Here is a 16,557-nt window from a genome sequence, read left to right on the forward strand (position 1 = left end):
ACCCCACAATACAAAAAAACGCCCCCCAAAAAAAAAAAAAAAAAAAAAGATAGCTGAAAAATATTCTGTTTTTCTTATCCTTTTTCCTAATATCTGGATTGCAAATTTAATGGCTCTAAGTTGTAAAATACCTAAGGTGTGAAGGTGTGAAATGCTGAGATCCGTGCTCTCTTGAAATTTTTTTTTTTTAGGTAGCCAGAAACCAAGCAAGAGAGCAAATATTAGTGATGACAAAATGGCATCTTCAGACTGTTGGAGCTAGGGGAATTTATGCAAATTCCCAAGTAGAGGGAAGAGAAATCAAAAAGAGCAAACACTGGGCAGAGTGTATATATATATATATATATAGAGAGAGAGAGAGAGAGAGAGAGAGAGACAGAGACAGAGACAGAGACAGAGAGAAAGAGAAAGAGAGAGAGAGAGAGAAGAAATGAAAACCTTTGTGGAAAAAAAAAACCTGAAAAGATTTAGTCAATGAATAATAGAAAAAAGCAGAGTAAAAGACTTAACAGTAATCAATTAGGAAGAATGCTCTGGAAATAAAGAAATGTTGCCGATAAATCAAATGAGGTAAGTATTAAATTGGGAACTAAAAGGTCACTGGTCATTTTATAAAAGGCATTTCCAAAGAAGAAAGAAGTGGTAGGACAAACTATGATACAACTGGTTGAAGAATGACTGATCAAGGATCAAAAATTGATGGTAGGGCACCAAATAGTGGCACAGTGGTAAGACATGATGCTCTATGAGGCTGATCTGCATGGGAAGGTTCTGATTTCAAATATGAAGACCTCCCTGAGTAGGCTAGGCAGTGTTTATTCATGATCTGGGGCTGACTGAATCTGGGAGTGGGTCATGGCATCAAGACCCTGTTAGGGATGCATTCTTCCTCACTCTCTGTCTCTTACCCTCATGGAAGAAATAAATTAACTTTATTGGGCTTAGCCTTTGTGACACAGTTGGCAGTGTACCAGACTGTAGAGCTGAAAGCCACAGGACAACTATGGTTCCAGTTATAGGCCAGGTCACACTGAAAACATTCTGGGTATATGTGTGTATGCCCAAGATACTGGTGGGCTGAAGAACTGAAGGAATAGGATGACAGAATGACCAAATCTGTGTCAAATGCCCCCATTGCTCTCTTTCTCTCTCATACATATTCAGATGCTCTACCATGAATACACACACACACACACACACACGTATTGATGTTAAAAACTGGGGACATGGAACTCTGAGAAGGATCAGGATCTAGTGCACAAATGGAGAAACTGGTTTTAGATAGGAGACAACATGTACAGGAAATTTGCGTGACTAAATTTATTAGTTAAAATTTAAGTGTTTAGTATTATTTTAACCAACTGATAAACTGATAAATACAAATAAATTTGCAAAAATAATTTAAATAAAAGGAATATACACTACATATCTTACTGTGTCCTTATTGAACATATTTAAATGAATTTTTCTGTGTTATATGATCTGAATGCTATTTTAATAACTGATTTTTGAATTTTTTTAACTGTTCATCCCCTTGACTTGAGCCAATACTTCATTTTGAACTTACCAATTCTTATTCTTACTTCAAACTATGTGTTATAATTAAGTTACACATCTGGTGGGATGTGTTCTTGTGGAAATTCTGCTTAATTATCAACCTGTATCTTACAAAATGAATTAATCATTGATCTTTGGCCACCAATATATTAACATATCTTCCTTACCTCTCTATTATTTTATTTTTCATTACATTATTTCTACAGTTTAATCCATAAAGTTTTCCTTTAATTATCATTTGGACAGAAGCATGCAAATAGTCTTAGGATCTACTTAAGAGTCTTCCACAAGTCCATTAAGGTTACCCTCCTCTTTTCAGGAACTGGGCAGGTATTCAGGTGACTTCCTCCTCTGCATCAGCTCAATACACATTATTATTACTCACATCTTTTTTTATAAACATATATTTTTAAATTTACGTTAAATCACTGTACATCTTTACAGTGTACAACAAGATTTTTCCCAGCGTGAATACAGTGTGTATTAGTTAAGCCAAAGACATTACTGTATGCATTATCATCAGCAGATAACTTCATTTTTGTGTCTATTAAATGTGTTGGTTGTATTTTTCCCTGTTTCCCTTTCTTCCTCTAAGTATTACTCACACCCTGTTACTCTCCCCCCATGCTATCTGTAGTTCCTGCTCTTGTCCTCCCTGCTATTATACCTTCCAATTGTTCAATTTATGCTATAGAGTGTAGACATTTGGTATATATTGAGTTGGGAACTATAATGCTTGTCTTTCATAGTCTGTCTTGCTTCACTTAGCATTAAATCTTCACATCTTTTCTTTCATCCAATCTGAAAATCACAATTACTGTGGAATCCTTTACCATTACTTAGAATATTTAACACTCATTTATCTTGATTCTAGTCTTTGAGAAAAAACTGATTTTTTGTTTCCACATGAAGAACTTCCAAATTAAACAAACACCTCATGATCTTTGGCATAGAGTACTTTTCCAAATAGTCTTCTACCTTCATAGTTGAAAAATACTGTAGGTTTGTTTGTTTGTTTCTCTTTGCCAATGCATGCATGCATTCACCTGAGAGAGAAAGTGACAGAGAATGTGAGAAATCGCCCCCCTCCATAGGGAGTGGTTATGCCACAATCACTTCTCCTCAATCTTTCTTCCTTTTGGGATTTTGGGCCCACACATAAATGCACATGGAATGTTTCTTAAGTAACCATGTCCAGAAATTTGGCCATGTGGGACTCATTTGCCTTAACCACTATGCCATGGACTGGCCTGTCATCCTTTTTTATTTATTTATTTTTTTTCACAAACAGATTTTTAAGGAGGAGATTATTTTCATTATTTCTACTCCACCTTACTCAAATGATTCTCTGCACTGTATCACTCGATTTTTTTTTTCCGTCTGGTAGGCCATATCTATCAGCAAAAACGTGGTTTTAACTCTACCAATTAATAACAAACATCAAAAATTCTTTTCTTGACCTTATATTCTTCTCTACCAATTTTTTCATTTCTATATTCGCCTCTCTTTTAAAATTCACATAACTATTTATTCGTATTGTCTACAATATATCTCTCTAAAATCACTATATTCAGACTATCACTTACAAAATTACTGGCATTAGAGTTACCAATGACCTCCATGATATAAATGTAATTATAAATTCTGGACCTTATTTATTGCTTTTTATCCTCACTTGACATAATTGGTCATTTCCTTGATTTTTTTTTTCATTTAGCTTCCAAGAAACCATCATCCCATCTCATTTACTCTTATTCTCTATCTCCATCACTGATTCAGACCAAGTTTTTTGTTTATTGTTTTTTACTGTTCTGAGCACCCCAGTCCTTTTCTCATTCTCCCCTCTTTTTATTTTATTATTTGCATGAGAGCATGTGTGCTCACAAGAGAGAGAGAGAGAAAGCAAATCCCCAGTGTAGCATGGCCACACAGCAATTCGTTTTATTTTGTTTCTCCTTTCTGTCAGGATAATGGGGAGCATGCACAAGCATACAGCATGTTTTCCAAACTGCTGGGGCAGGGACTGAAATTTGATTGGTCAAGTAGAAGTTAGTTTTCTCTTTATGGCACTTAATCACTGAGCTAAGGGGCTGCCTTCCCTCTTTTTTAAAAAAATTTAATAATCATAGGCCAGCCATTGATGTGGTGCTTAAGTCAGTAGGATTTCCTCATGACTGACTACAGTCCAACTCCTGGACCTTGCAGCTTGAGAAACATGCCAATACATGTGCATGCATGCCCCAAATCTTGAGAAGAATGGAAAAGAGACTGGTGTGGGCATCCCTCTTGGGGGGGGAGGCAGGGGGGAGATGGGGTTTCTTTCTCTCTCTATCTCTCTCTCTCTGTTTTCAGTGACACACATGTCCTGTAACAATTTTTTAAAATTAATTATCACTTTTAATTGTAGAAGTAATAATCACTTCTATTTCTAGACTTCCAAATTTAGATCTCCAGACCATATCCTTGATTAAAAATTAAGATTGGCATATCTTACTACTTCTTTTTTTAAAAAAAAACAAACAAACTATTTTTACTCTAGGGTGCATGCACTTGCTGGGAGAGAGACAGAGAGACAGAAAGAAAGAAATTGCCCCTCCAGGGCGGATGGACACGCTGCAATCCCTTCCCCTCCATTCTTCTCTCAGGACATTGGGCATGCACACATATACGCCCGGCGTGAGTTTAGACTGCTGGGTTCAGAACTCAAACAATAGTCAACTATGTGGGAGTCCAGTGACGTAATATCTGCAGGTCCCCCTACTGCCTCCTTTTAATCTTAACCTAGATACTTGTTAGCCATCTCAGATTTAGTATGTCAAAAACTAAGCTTCAGATCATTGCTAAAAAATATCTAATCAATAGCCTTCTAAATATTTGTTAATATAAATTATATTTGCTCTGTTTTTCAGGCAAAATAAGTTAGAGCTATCCTTTTCCCCAACTTCATATTTCATTAGTTAGGAAATTCTGTCAACTTATATTGAAAATTCAATAACTCTCATCACCTCCATTGCTATATTCCCCAAATCGTAAACTCTGCCCTAAATACTGCAAATAATCTCTATTCTTCCACTTTGCCCTCTTACATTTTGTATCATTCCGTCCTATAGCTGGTCCCCTACACAGTAACCAGATTGATATTTTTTTAAAAAATAAGCCTGATAAGTCACTAATCTTCTCAAAATCTATTAGTGACTTTACATTTTATCTAGAGTAGAAACCAAAGATGAGTTTTGAACCAGGCTCCATTAATTCCCTGTCTTTCTTTCTTACTACCTCAATCCATGATCATTCTTTTTGTAGCTACAGTAGCCTCTTAGATTCCTATAGCACAGTAGGCCCACTCTGCTGTATGCACTTTGCTCTAAATGTCATTTCTGCCTAGAATACTCATGGCTGAGATATTTGCTTGGCTAACTTTTTTACGTTATTCAACATTTTGCTAAAACATTGACTTCTCAGTTAGGTAGGCTTCATGCCCATCAACATTTCTGCCCTTCTGATATCTTACTCTACTCCATCTAACACTCTCTATACCAGTGTCTTGTATACTTTATGTATGTTGATTAGTGTTTATTGTCTTTCTCTCCAAATAGAGTTCTAAAAGAGTAGGCTTCTTTGTTACTTTAATCATGGAACCACTTAGAATAATATTGCACATAGTGGCTACCCCAATAAATACTTGTTGAGTGAACATTGAAAGACATGGATTCTAGTAAGGACTCAAACTAAGTTGAGAAATAACTTTAAAGAGCATCTAATTCAACAAACACTTTGTAAAAAAAAAAAAAAAAAGGCAGAATTTAGTTACTTTTCACTCCTTTTACCCTGCCATGTCACCTAAGCAGATATCAGAGTAAAGAGAGGTCTTGAATATTATTACACATGTGAATAACCTAAGCTCTAGCAAGGAATATGAATTACCCACTTACACCTATCATCAAGTATCAAAGTTGAGAATAGAACATAAGTTTGTTTATGCTATGTCATTTTTCATTTTACTACTGTCTGGAATCAGTTGACATTCATAAGTCTCATAAAATTTGATCATCTAGTAATAATTAAATAGATCCATTTTCTATCCTGTGGGATTATGCATTGATGCTGTTTTGTATAATAAACAAGAACCTAGTACCAGCAGATGGTGTAATGGTTACATTATTGGACTCACACCTGGCCAACCATGATTCGAGTCCTGAACCTGAAGGCTTGAAATTCATGTCAGGTGCATGTATATTTATTTGCGCCCCAGATCCCAAGAGGAGAATGAAGGAGAAGGGACTGCAGTGTGGTTATTCCCCCTGGAGGGTGATTTCTTGCTTTCTATCTCTCTGTCTTTCTGTCTCTCTGGTGTGTGCATATGCCCTACAACAAAAACCTCTCTAAAAACAAAACAAAACAAAAACCAAGAACCTAATGATTTAGCATGCACAACTTACATATGCGTCATTGACTGTTAATATCTTTTGTGAAGCACAGTTCTTAGGCTGTTAGTTTGTGCTTTGCTAAAGTGAAACACAACCTTGCCTCACCATCTGAACTTCAGGAACAAATTGTACATATAGTTACCAGTGATAAATTTTCCTGGTCTCTAAATGAGTAATCTGAAGTTAAAGAACCATTTTAATTTTAATCAAATGTTAATGTCTCTCATTCACATTTCTATTTGAATTCTATTATGAATTAAAAGCATTATATGAACAATGCATACTTATAAGGTAGAACAATTAATATGCTATCTGAGCTAAATGTGTCATATTGATGATTATATGTTTTTTAAAAGTACAGGAACATTAATGAACTTAAAGGATTTAGCAGACAAGGAATAGATATAAAAGGTGTTTTTGTCCCTTTAAAATTATTTTATTTCTTTATTCATTTATTTATTTTTAAATTTTACTATAGGGTACATACATGTATGCTCACCAGAGAAACAGAGAGAGAAGGAAAGTGAAAATGCAAGTCCCAATTCGGGACTTGAACCATGATCATCCATGTGGGAGTCCAGTGTCACAACCACCACAACACCCACTGGCCCTAAAAGTTTTGTTTTAATTACCCATAGATTGGGCCAGCAGGTGGTGCAGAGGTTAAGGCAGCTGGATTCTACATGGCTGACCCAGCTTTCGAAACCCAGATCAGGCAGCTTGAAAAATCACACTAGGCCTGAGTGTTTATGTGCCCATAATTCTCAAAGGACAATGGAAAAGAAGGCATTATGGTATGGTTATCCCCCTTGGGGGTGACTTCTCACTTTCCCCCTCTCTCTCTTAATTACTCTACATCTTTATGGCATAAAATATGATATTTCAAAGCATGCATGTGGTGTGTGATAAGCAAATCAAAGATGTTACTGTATGTATCATTTGCAGTGAAGAACCTTACCTTCTGTTTCCGTTAAATGTTTTTGCCTTGAGTAGCTCCTACCTGTGCCCTCATGTGCCCACCTCTTGTATAGCCTCTGATATCTATACTTACCCTCCCTCTTATTACAATGTATCTTTTATTTATTTATTTTTAGAGAGAGAGTTTTGCTATAAGGTGCATGTGCTTGCCAGAGAGACAGAAAGCAAGAAATCGTTCCCCAGGGTGGTGGTCACACTGTAATCCCTTCTCCTTTCTCATCATGGGATTTTGGGCATGAATTTCAAGTCTCTAGGTCCAGGATCCAAGCTACAGTTTGCCATGTGAGAGTCCAGCAATGTAACCATTATGCCATCTGCTGGTCCTTACAATATGTCTTTTAATCTCTCAATTTCTGCCATAGGGTGAAGACATTTAGTATATATAGAGCTGGGATATACAATGTTTGTGTTTAGTAAGTCTTCTACTTTTCACTTTGAATCAAATGAAAGAGTTTTGCAGTTCTTTAAGGGTGAGTAGCATTCCATAATATATATATTGGATTGTCGAAAAAGTCATGACATATTTTTCTATTCAAAAATGTGTCATTAATTCTCCAACACACAATACATACCACATTTTTTACTCCTTTAGTTAGTTTAGAGGCACTTTGCTTGATTCTATGTCTTAGCAATTTTCAATAATAGTGTAATAAGGGGTGCACAAGTATCTTTCCAGTCAAATGTTTTCCTGTCTTTTGGTTAAATACCAAGGAATGGGCTTACTGAATCATATGGTAGTTCTATTTGTAGATTTTGGAGGAATCTCCATGTTGTTTTCCACAATGGCTGTACTAATTTACATTCCTTCAAATAGTGTAGTAGAGTTCCCTCTTCATCTGGTCTCATTAGCACTTTTCATTGTTTTTTTATCATGGCCATTTGACATAGGGTAAGTGTTACCTTATTTTTGTTTTGATTTTCATTTCCCTTATGATAAGAAACTTTGAACACTTTTCACATGCTTTTTAGCTATTTATATATCTTCTTTAGATAGTTGTCTGTTCAGGTCATTTGCTTATTTCTTAATTGATTGGTTGGTTAGTTGGCTTATTTATTTGTTTATTTTGTGTTTATTTATTTATTTATGGGTAAGCTGCTTGAGTTCAAATTTTATTTTGGTTATCAATTATTTAGCTGAAACGGTTTGAGAATATATTTTCCCATCCTGTAGGTTGTCTATTTACTTTATTTATTGGTTCCTTGGCTGTGAAGGAACATTTTAGCTTGATGGAAGCTCACAAGTCTATATTCTGAATTGTTACCTGCACTTTAGGTATCTTATTTATGAAAACTTTACCTATTCCAATGTCTTCAAGTGTTTCTCCTGTGTTTTCTACAAGTAGTTTTATAGTATGAGGATTTACATTTAGATCTTGGGTCTGTGTAGAGTTGGTTTGTGTCACTGGTGAAAGGTAAGAGTCTAGTTTTCTTTTCCTGCAGGTGGATATCCAGTTCTTCCAGCACCATATGCTGAAAAGTTTTTCTTCAATGGATTTTCTTTTCTTTCTTTTTTTTTTTTTATTTTTGTCAAAAATCAGTTGGCCGTGTGTTTTGTGGTTGATTTCTGGAGTCTTTATTTATTCCATTATCTTTGTGTGCTTATGCCAGTACAATTATGTTTGAATTATCACCGTTTTGTAATGTATTTTGTGATCAAGTAGTGAAATATCTTCTATTTTATTCTTTTTACATAGTATTGTCTTGGCCATATGGTCCTTTTTATGATTCTAGATAAATTTTATGTTTTTTTCCTATTTCTGTAAAAAATTTCACCAGTAATTTGATCAAATCACTTGGAATTTCCAAATAAATTTGTATAGAATTGATACATTAATTATAGTGATTTTTCCAAACCAGTAACATGGGACATCTTTCCACTTTTTGTATAATATTAATTTTTGTTTAGTTTTTCATAGTTTTCCATGTCTTTCACATCTTTGGTTAAGTTTATTTTTAGGTATTTTATTATTTTGTATGCCTATTGTAAATGAGATTGCTTTCTTCAATTCTGCCTCAGTCTGTTCGTTGCTGGTGTATAAAAACACTATAGATTTTTGTATATTGATTTTATTTCCTGCTATTTTACTGAATTCATTAATCAGTTCTAGAAGTGTTTTCCTAGATTCTTTGTATTTTCCCTGTACTTAATTATGTCATCTGCAAATAGGGACAATTTCAATTCTTCCTTTCCTATTTGAATGCCTTTTATTTTACTCTCCTGTCTGTTTTGACTAGGACTCCCAGTACCATGTTGAAAAGGAATGGAAAAAGTGGTTCACTTGTCTTGTTGCAGTTTTTAGTGGGAAAGCTTTCAATTTTCCCCCATTTAATATAATGCTTGGTATGGATTTGTATATGGTTTTTATTGTGTTGAGAAATGTATCTTCTAAACTGATTTTTTTGAGAGTCTGAATCATGAAGAGATGTTGTATTTTCTAGAATGTTTTATTTTTCTGCATCAATTGACAGGATCTTATGGTTTTTATTTTTTCCTTCTGTTCATATGATATATTATATGTATCGCTTCACATATGCTGAACCATCCTTGCACACTGGGAATAAAGCCTATATGCTCATAATGTATAATCTTTCCAAATGTGCTGTTGTATTCAATTTCCTTATATTTTGTTGAAGAATTTTGCATCTGTATTCATCAGGGATATTGAATTGTAGTTTTCTTTTTTTTTTTTTTCCTTGTCTGCTTTCGATATCAAGATCATGGAAGCCTCACAAAATAAGGATGACTCTTTAGATATAGTTTTGAGAATTGGGGTTAATTTTTCTTTAGAAGTTTTGTAGAATTCAGATGTAAAGCCATTGGAACCTGGTTTTTCTTTGTTAGGAGACTATTTATTACTGATTCAATCTCATTGCTTGTTATTGGTTTATTCAGGCTTTCCATTTCTTCCAGTTTAATCTGATTATATTGTATGTGTCCAAAAATTTATCCATCTCTTCTAGGTTTCCATTTTGTTGGTGTATAGTTGCTCATAGAATTCTCTCATGATCTTTTGTATTTTTGTTACATCTGTTCTAATATGGCCTGTTATTACCTGTTTCTTTACTGATTTTATTCATATCTTTCCTCTTATTGTTTTTCTTAGTGTAACCAGTGGTTTGTCAATTTTGTTTATCCTCTAAAAAAAAGCCAACATTTTGTTTTGTTGATTTTTTTATTGCTCTTTTATTCTCCATTTTATATTTTTCTTCTCCAATATTTATTATTTATTTTTTTCTAATATTTCTAAAATATTCTTTTTTTTTAACTATAATCAAATCAATGAATGTGAAAGCCCTTCATTTTCAATCTATGTATGTCTTTTTCCATGGGGTGGAAAGCCTCATCTAGATGGCTCCTTTTTCTTTATCCATTCAGCCAATCTATGTACTTTAATTTGTGAATTATCTAATCAGTGCTCAATGTTATTATTCATATTGCTGAGTTATCCCTGACATTTTGTTGAGTATTTTCTTAGCTGTTTTCTGTTCTTTAATTTTGATTTATCTTCCTGCCACTTTCCTGATGTAGTAGTCCCTAAAGTATTTCTTAGAGAGCTGACTTTGTGTTGGTAATTCTTTCATTTTTTGTTTATATGGGGACTATGTTATTTTTCCTTCCCATTTGAAGGATAATATTGCCAGGCATAGTATTGTTGACTGATTTATTTTTTCTTTCAGAATTTTAAACATGTCTTCTCATTCTTTTCTTGCCTGCATTGTTTCTAATGAGAAGTCTGAGTTAAGTCTGATGGAGTATCCTTTGTAACTAACTTGACATTTCTCTCTTGCCATTTTTAGAATATTGTCTTTATCTTTTGACTTTTTTCAGTTTGTTTCATGGAAAGGAGCTTCTTGTATTGAATCTAATTGGTGTTCTTTGTATTTCTTAGATCTGAGTGTCTGTGTGTCTCTCTAGATTTGAAAAGTGTACAGACAGTATTTCATGAAAGAAATTTTCTATGCCTTAGCCCATCTCTTTACCCTCTGCAATACCCATTATATGGCTAAGCATCCATCACTTACTGGTGTCTAGAATTGCCTGTATGTTCTCCTTATTCTTAATAGTAATTTTCCCATTATTTTTGGTGGCTTGTGCTAAATCAGAGGTTTTGTATTCAGTATCAGATATTCTTTCTTCTGCATGGTCTAATCTGGTTTTAATACTTTCAAGAGAGATTTTTATTTCTTATAATGTATTCTTCATCACCATAAGTTATGTACAATTCCTTTTTAAAGTGCTTTTTAAGGAATTTTTCTTCCATGTCATAGAATGATTTCCTCATCTCCTAGAGTTGACTATCCATTTTCTCTTGCATTCCATTGAATTTTGTTATAATACATACCCAGAATCCTCTTTCTGACATTTCCATGATTTCTTGTTTTATTCGTTATTGGCGAAGAGTTACTGTACTCCTTTGTGGGGGAAGACATTTTCTTATTTTATTCCTATTTCCTTTTTCTCTGCATTTATCTTTAGGCATCTGGTGGAGGTATTAACATCTTCAGTTCAGGGAGATTCAGAAGAGCTACTTTGTGGGTGGCATCTTTTGGCATAAGTAGCCCAATTCCTCAACTTTAGTCTGATGAGAGGGATAGTGCATGCCTTCCCTGCCTGCTGGACAGGAGTTAGTGACCAAAGCCCTCATTGTTGACTTGGGGATGCTTTCTTTTCTGTCCTCTGCTCCCTCCAGGATGTGGAGTTTGACCATAAGTAGAACTCCACTTACTGTTCAGTTCACAGGACAGAATAGCTCTCTTGCAGACTTAGGTTTTGGTGGAGTTAGAGGTCCAGTATCTATCTATCTATCTATCTATCTATCTATCTATCTATCTATCTATCTATCTATCTATCTATCTATCTATCTATCTATCTATCTATCTATCTATCTATCTATCTATCTATCTATCTATCTATCTATCTATCTATCTATCTATCTATCTATCTATCTATCTATCTATCTATCTATCTATCTATCTATCTATCTATCTATCTATCTATCTTCCTTCCTTCCTTCCTTCCTTCCTTCCTTCCTTCCTTCCTTCCTTCCTTCCTCCCTTCCTCCCTTCCTTTCTTTCTTTCTTTCTTTCTTTCTTTCTTTCTTTCTTTCTTTCTTTCTTTCTTTCTTTCTTTCTTTCTTTCTTTTCTTCCTTTCTTCCTTTCTTTTTCTGAAGCTGTATGCTTGTGTACCTGTCTATGATGTGTGTTAACTCCATTCTAGTATCATTACTCCTCTGTAGGTGAGGAGTACTTAAATCTATAGTAGGAACTTGGAGTTTGGGGTTTCAAAGAAGAGTTATCTTTATTTCTTTGTTGGAAAGGAGATGGGTAAGTGGAAGCCCTTTGGATCTTTGAGGTTTCAGGCAATTGACTCCTTATACTTCCAAGCAGCAACTATTCTCTTGAATTCCTTGAAGGCTGTGAAAATTATCTCCTATTCTGACTGAGATCTTGCTTGAAGTATAGCTTGTATCACATTTGATGTCTACATAAATACATAATAGATTGTCATCATGTGATTGGTCTATTCCAACTCTGCCTTGCTGTAATTCAGGTTCTCACCACTTCATCACACCCACTTGATGCATATCATTTTATACATCAATTTTGTAACTAATGATTGTTGGAAAATTGATAGAATTAGTATCTGTCTTGATAGTACTTAAAATATGAATCACTGTAGATTTAGCAACCTCTCTCTCTCTCAGAGATTTTTGTTTGTTTGTTTGTTTGTTTTGCTATAAGACATGTGTGCTTGACAGACAGACAGATACAGAAAGACAGAAATCAAGAAGTCATCACCTGGGAATGGCCCCGCTGCAGTCCCTTCTCCTTCATTCTCCTCTTGGGAGGTTGGCCCTGTGTGAGTTTTAAGCCACCCAGTTTGGGACTACTTAAGAGTCCAGCAAGGTAGCCATTACACCATCTATTGGTCCCATTGTAGCAATTTCTAAACAATAGCTTTTAAATTCTCTAACATCTTAAAATAGGATTCTGATAGGCTTTATTGCAATTCTATATAAGTAATCATGTAAGAGCTGAAGGCATATAAACCTGTATATTGAGGGCCTAAATGCAGAGGAAAAGGAAAAAACATAGGTATGGCTAATTGTGTTACATTTGCCCTTTTCATGATGATAGAACCATCTTAGTACTTTTTCTGAAGACTGATCAACTATGAATTAATTTTTATTATTTACTTAGGGTTCTTTCAGTAGCAATTCACAGTGTTTTCTATTCTTCTTTCTTCATACTCCTCTTCCCTTATCTCTGTGATATTTTACTCTCTTAGATTTCCTCCTACCTCTCTGAGTACACTTCCTCAGTCATCTTTGCTGAATCATCCTTCTAAACGGGAATCTTCCTTATATGTTGTTGATTGCTATAGTTGGTACACCCTTAAAACATCAATGCATTGTGGGACCAGCAGTTAGCGTAATGGCTATGTCGCTGGACTCCCATGTAGTCGACTGCGGTTCACGTCTCAGACCCGGTGGCTTAAAACTCACACCGGGTGCGTGTGTGTGCATGCCCAAGATCCCAAAGAGGAGAATGGAGGAGAAGGGATTGCAGCATGGCCATCCCCCCTGGGAGAGTGATTTCTCGCTTTCTGTCCCTCTGTCTCTCTCTGTCTGGTGAGCGCACAAGCCCTATAGCAAAAAAAAAAAAAAAAAATCAATGCATTGTGATTTGGTTGTGACTCGATTAAGAAGGTAAAAACTTACTAGGACTATGATGTTAAAAGGTGTTGAATTTGGGAAGAGATTAGAATTAAGGTCATTATGGCAGGGCTCCTATGATTGACTCCTAGTAGGTTTATAAGGAGAGGGAATGAAGCAGAGACTTATGGACACAGCCACTCTGCTCTGACTTTTCCTTTGTTATTTTATACCTTGGGGCCTTGGATTAAACCCACAAGATATGGTCACTGGACCCTTGGACTTCCAAACCATGAGCTGAATAATCCTCTATTCTCTTATGTTACCCAGGCTCAGGTGTTTTCTGTTATTAGCAATGGAACAGACAAGAATACTAATCCTTAGGTTCAGTCCTAGTCTTCATTGTCTTTTTATCACATCCTTTGTCTATCTAGCCAATTTTATTGATGCCTGTGGTTCAATTACTATCTAAGTATCAGTGTCCTGCTTCTACTTTAAGTTCCTGAATCATATACATAGGTATTATTTCCTATCTGGTGGCTTCTACCACGTGTCTCAAAGGGGTTTAAAGTAAATATATCTAAAATAAATCTCAACATTCATAAGGTTTCCAATTCAAATGATCTTCCTTCATTTTATAACTCAGTGAATGCTACCTTCCCCATGTCTTCAAGTCAGAAAACCTGGTTTTACTTTAATATTAGTTTTTAAAATTGCTCCCTAATCCATTTCAGAGTCCTTTTTTATTTTATCTACTAAATTTCTCTAAACTTATTCTACTTCTTTACCTCACTAATATGACCTTAATCCAAGCAGACATGATCCTTTTTTGGATTACAGTAACCACCTCTTAAGTAATCTTCCACTGCTAATCAAGCCAACTTGAATCAATCTCTATACTTCAGTAAGAATAACCACTTGAAAATTTAAGCCTCTTCATGTAATTGTTTTGGTTAAATTCTCACTGCTTTTAGATAATCTATACATGGCTTAACAAATCCTACCTAGTCTTACATTTATCTATTTCATTAATTCACCAATATAATTTTCTCTTTCTTTGTATTTAATTATGGACTCATAATCTAGTCAATGATATACAGTTCTAGAATTAGCATAAAAATATTTCATTTTAAAAATATTATGTTGTAAAATCTTGTTCGGAATAACTCGACAGTTCTTATGAAACATGTCTTGAATATCTCAAGAAACAAACTATACTCACCCTGATGGGGGTGTTAAAGTTTGCTTTCAGATAACAGGATACATAAAAGATCTGTCTATATAAACACAGGTGAAATGCTTCCAAGACTATTCAATTAAATTGAAAGGAACCACCAAGTATGGACTGGCATGCTAAGGAACACAACTGTAGAAGATGATAGTAATAACTTTTGTTTTCTTATACAAGTTGTGATAGAGTCAGAGATTGCTTTTCATAATTAAAAGATAAAATACTGAGGGTAAACTCCGTATTTCTGAATTTCAGTCTACCTTAATTTTAAACAATTTCACTCGGCAATAACTGCCCCTTGCAACTTTCCTTTGAGTTTCCAGATCTTTTAACTATACAGTCCTGTAGAGGACCACATGTAGTTCTTTATTCCCAGTTTGCTTCATACAATGGCATTACTGCCAGGTTAATAGAAACTATTTACTTACCATATTGTAGGTGGCTCTGAACCTTCTATTTCTAAGTAATCATATTTTTCTTCCATTTGGAAATCAGTAAATATGAGTGAAATGGTGTCCCCAGGCTCTGCTACAATGGTCCAAGTGCAATCAGCATTGTTATGGTATTCATTAGGAAAACTAGGACTGGAAATGATGCCACTGGAACCTCTCATTGTTCCTCCACAAGCATCTTCCGCTGTTAAAAACAATGACAGAACATTCAGTTCTAAGTTATTAAGAGAAATGCAATTAAAACAACAGCTTTGGGTAAAAATAGAAATTCAAGTGTTATAATATAAAATGCATATTATACAAAAAGAGAGTAAGTAAAATGCAAATTCTAAAAAATTTACAAGAGCATAATATAAATGTAAACTGTACCTTGACAATTTTATAACTATTGGTTAAAATATCAAAGAAAGAAGATACAAATCTACAATCTAGAATTAGATGTCACATAATAGAACTGAGGTTTGCTTTTCACGTTTAAGTGATGAAGTGAGTAAAAGAAAAAAATATATTTCTTAAAGTATATGAAAAGAGATACTTATGTATGTTTCCTAGCATCAGAATTTTTTTAAATGTAGCTATGTACAAATTAAAGACATAGAGAGACTATAATATAGTTTGTGTCACTGCTGTATTTAGAAAGATATTGAAAATGAGAAAGCGTAAGTGAAATTAATGTGTACCACATATCCAGAATATATTAGAGAGAAATAATATAACTAATGTATCTTCAGTAATACATCCTCTAATACTTCATCAGATAACGTAAATATCTTTAAGTATTCATGTAACATACATATATACAATGTTATACATAATTTTTTCAACTATTCTTCATTTAGACCTATGATTCTCATATTTCAAATAGAGTTGTAGACTTTTCTTTGTTCTAATTTTGGCATGATTTATGTCGGCAGAGTGGTTACATGAGTAGTGATAATGAAAAGTAAGTATGAAAATATAAGAATAAATTCTGACTCATAAAGAAATCGAAGCTATATTGGGAACAGCAGTTGGCATAATGGCTATGTCGCTGAACTCCCAGGTTGTCAGCCATGAGCTTGAGTCCCAGACCCGGTGGCTTAAGCTCATGCTGTGTGCAAGTGCATGCATGCCCAAGATCCCGAGAGGAGAATGGAGGAGAAGGGATTGCGGCATGGCCATCCCCCGTGGGGGATGATTTCTCACTTCCTGTCTCTGTCTTTCTGGGAAGCGTACATGCCCTATAGCAAAAACCTCTAAAAAAAAAAAAAAAAAA

General features: G+C 34.7%; 1 protein-coding gene across 1 annotated transcript in view; it reads right to left on the minus strand.

Annotated features, from left to right (window-relative positions):
• The window catches only part of CSMD3 (CUB and Sushi multiple domains 3), a gene marked incomplete at its 3' end in the record, with an annotated part of 1,277,483 nt that overhangs the window by 909,545 nt on the left and 351,381 nt on the right, over positions 1-16,557 (minus strand). The window contains exon 5 of the mRNA XM_027771421.1: positions 15,279-15,486. Coding sequence (XP_027627222.1) covers positions 15,279-15,486 — 208 coding nt within the window. The remainder of the gene's footprint in view (positions 1-15,278; positions 15,487-16,557) is intronic.

Source organism: Tupaia chinensis, unplaced genomic scaffold, assembly GCF_000334495.1.
Source record: "Tupaia chinensis unplaced genomic scaffold, TupChi_1.0 Scaffold000032_1, whole genome shotgun sequence".
Lineage (NCBI taxonomy): Eukaryota > Metazoa > Chordata > Mammalia > Scandentia > Tupaiidae > Tupaia > Tupaia belangeri.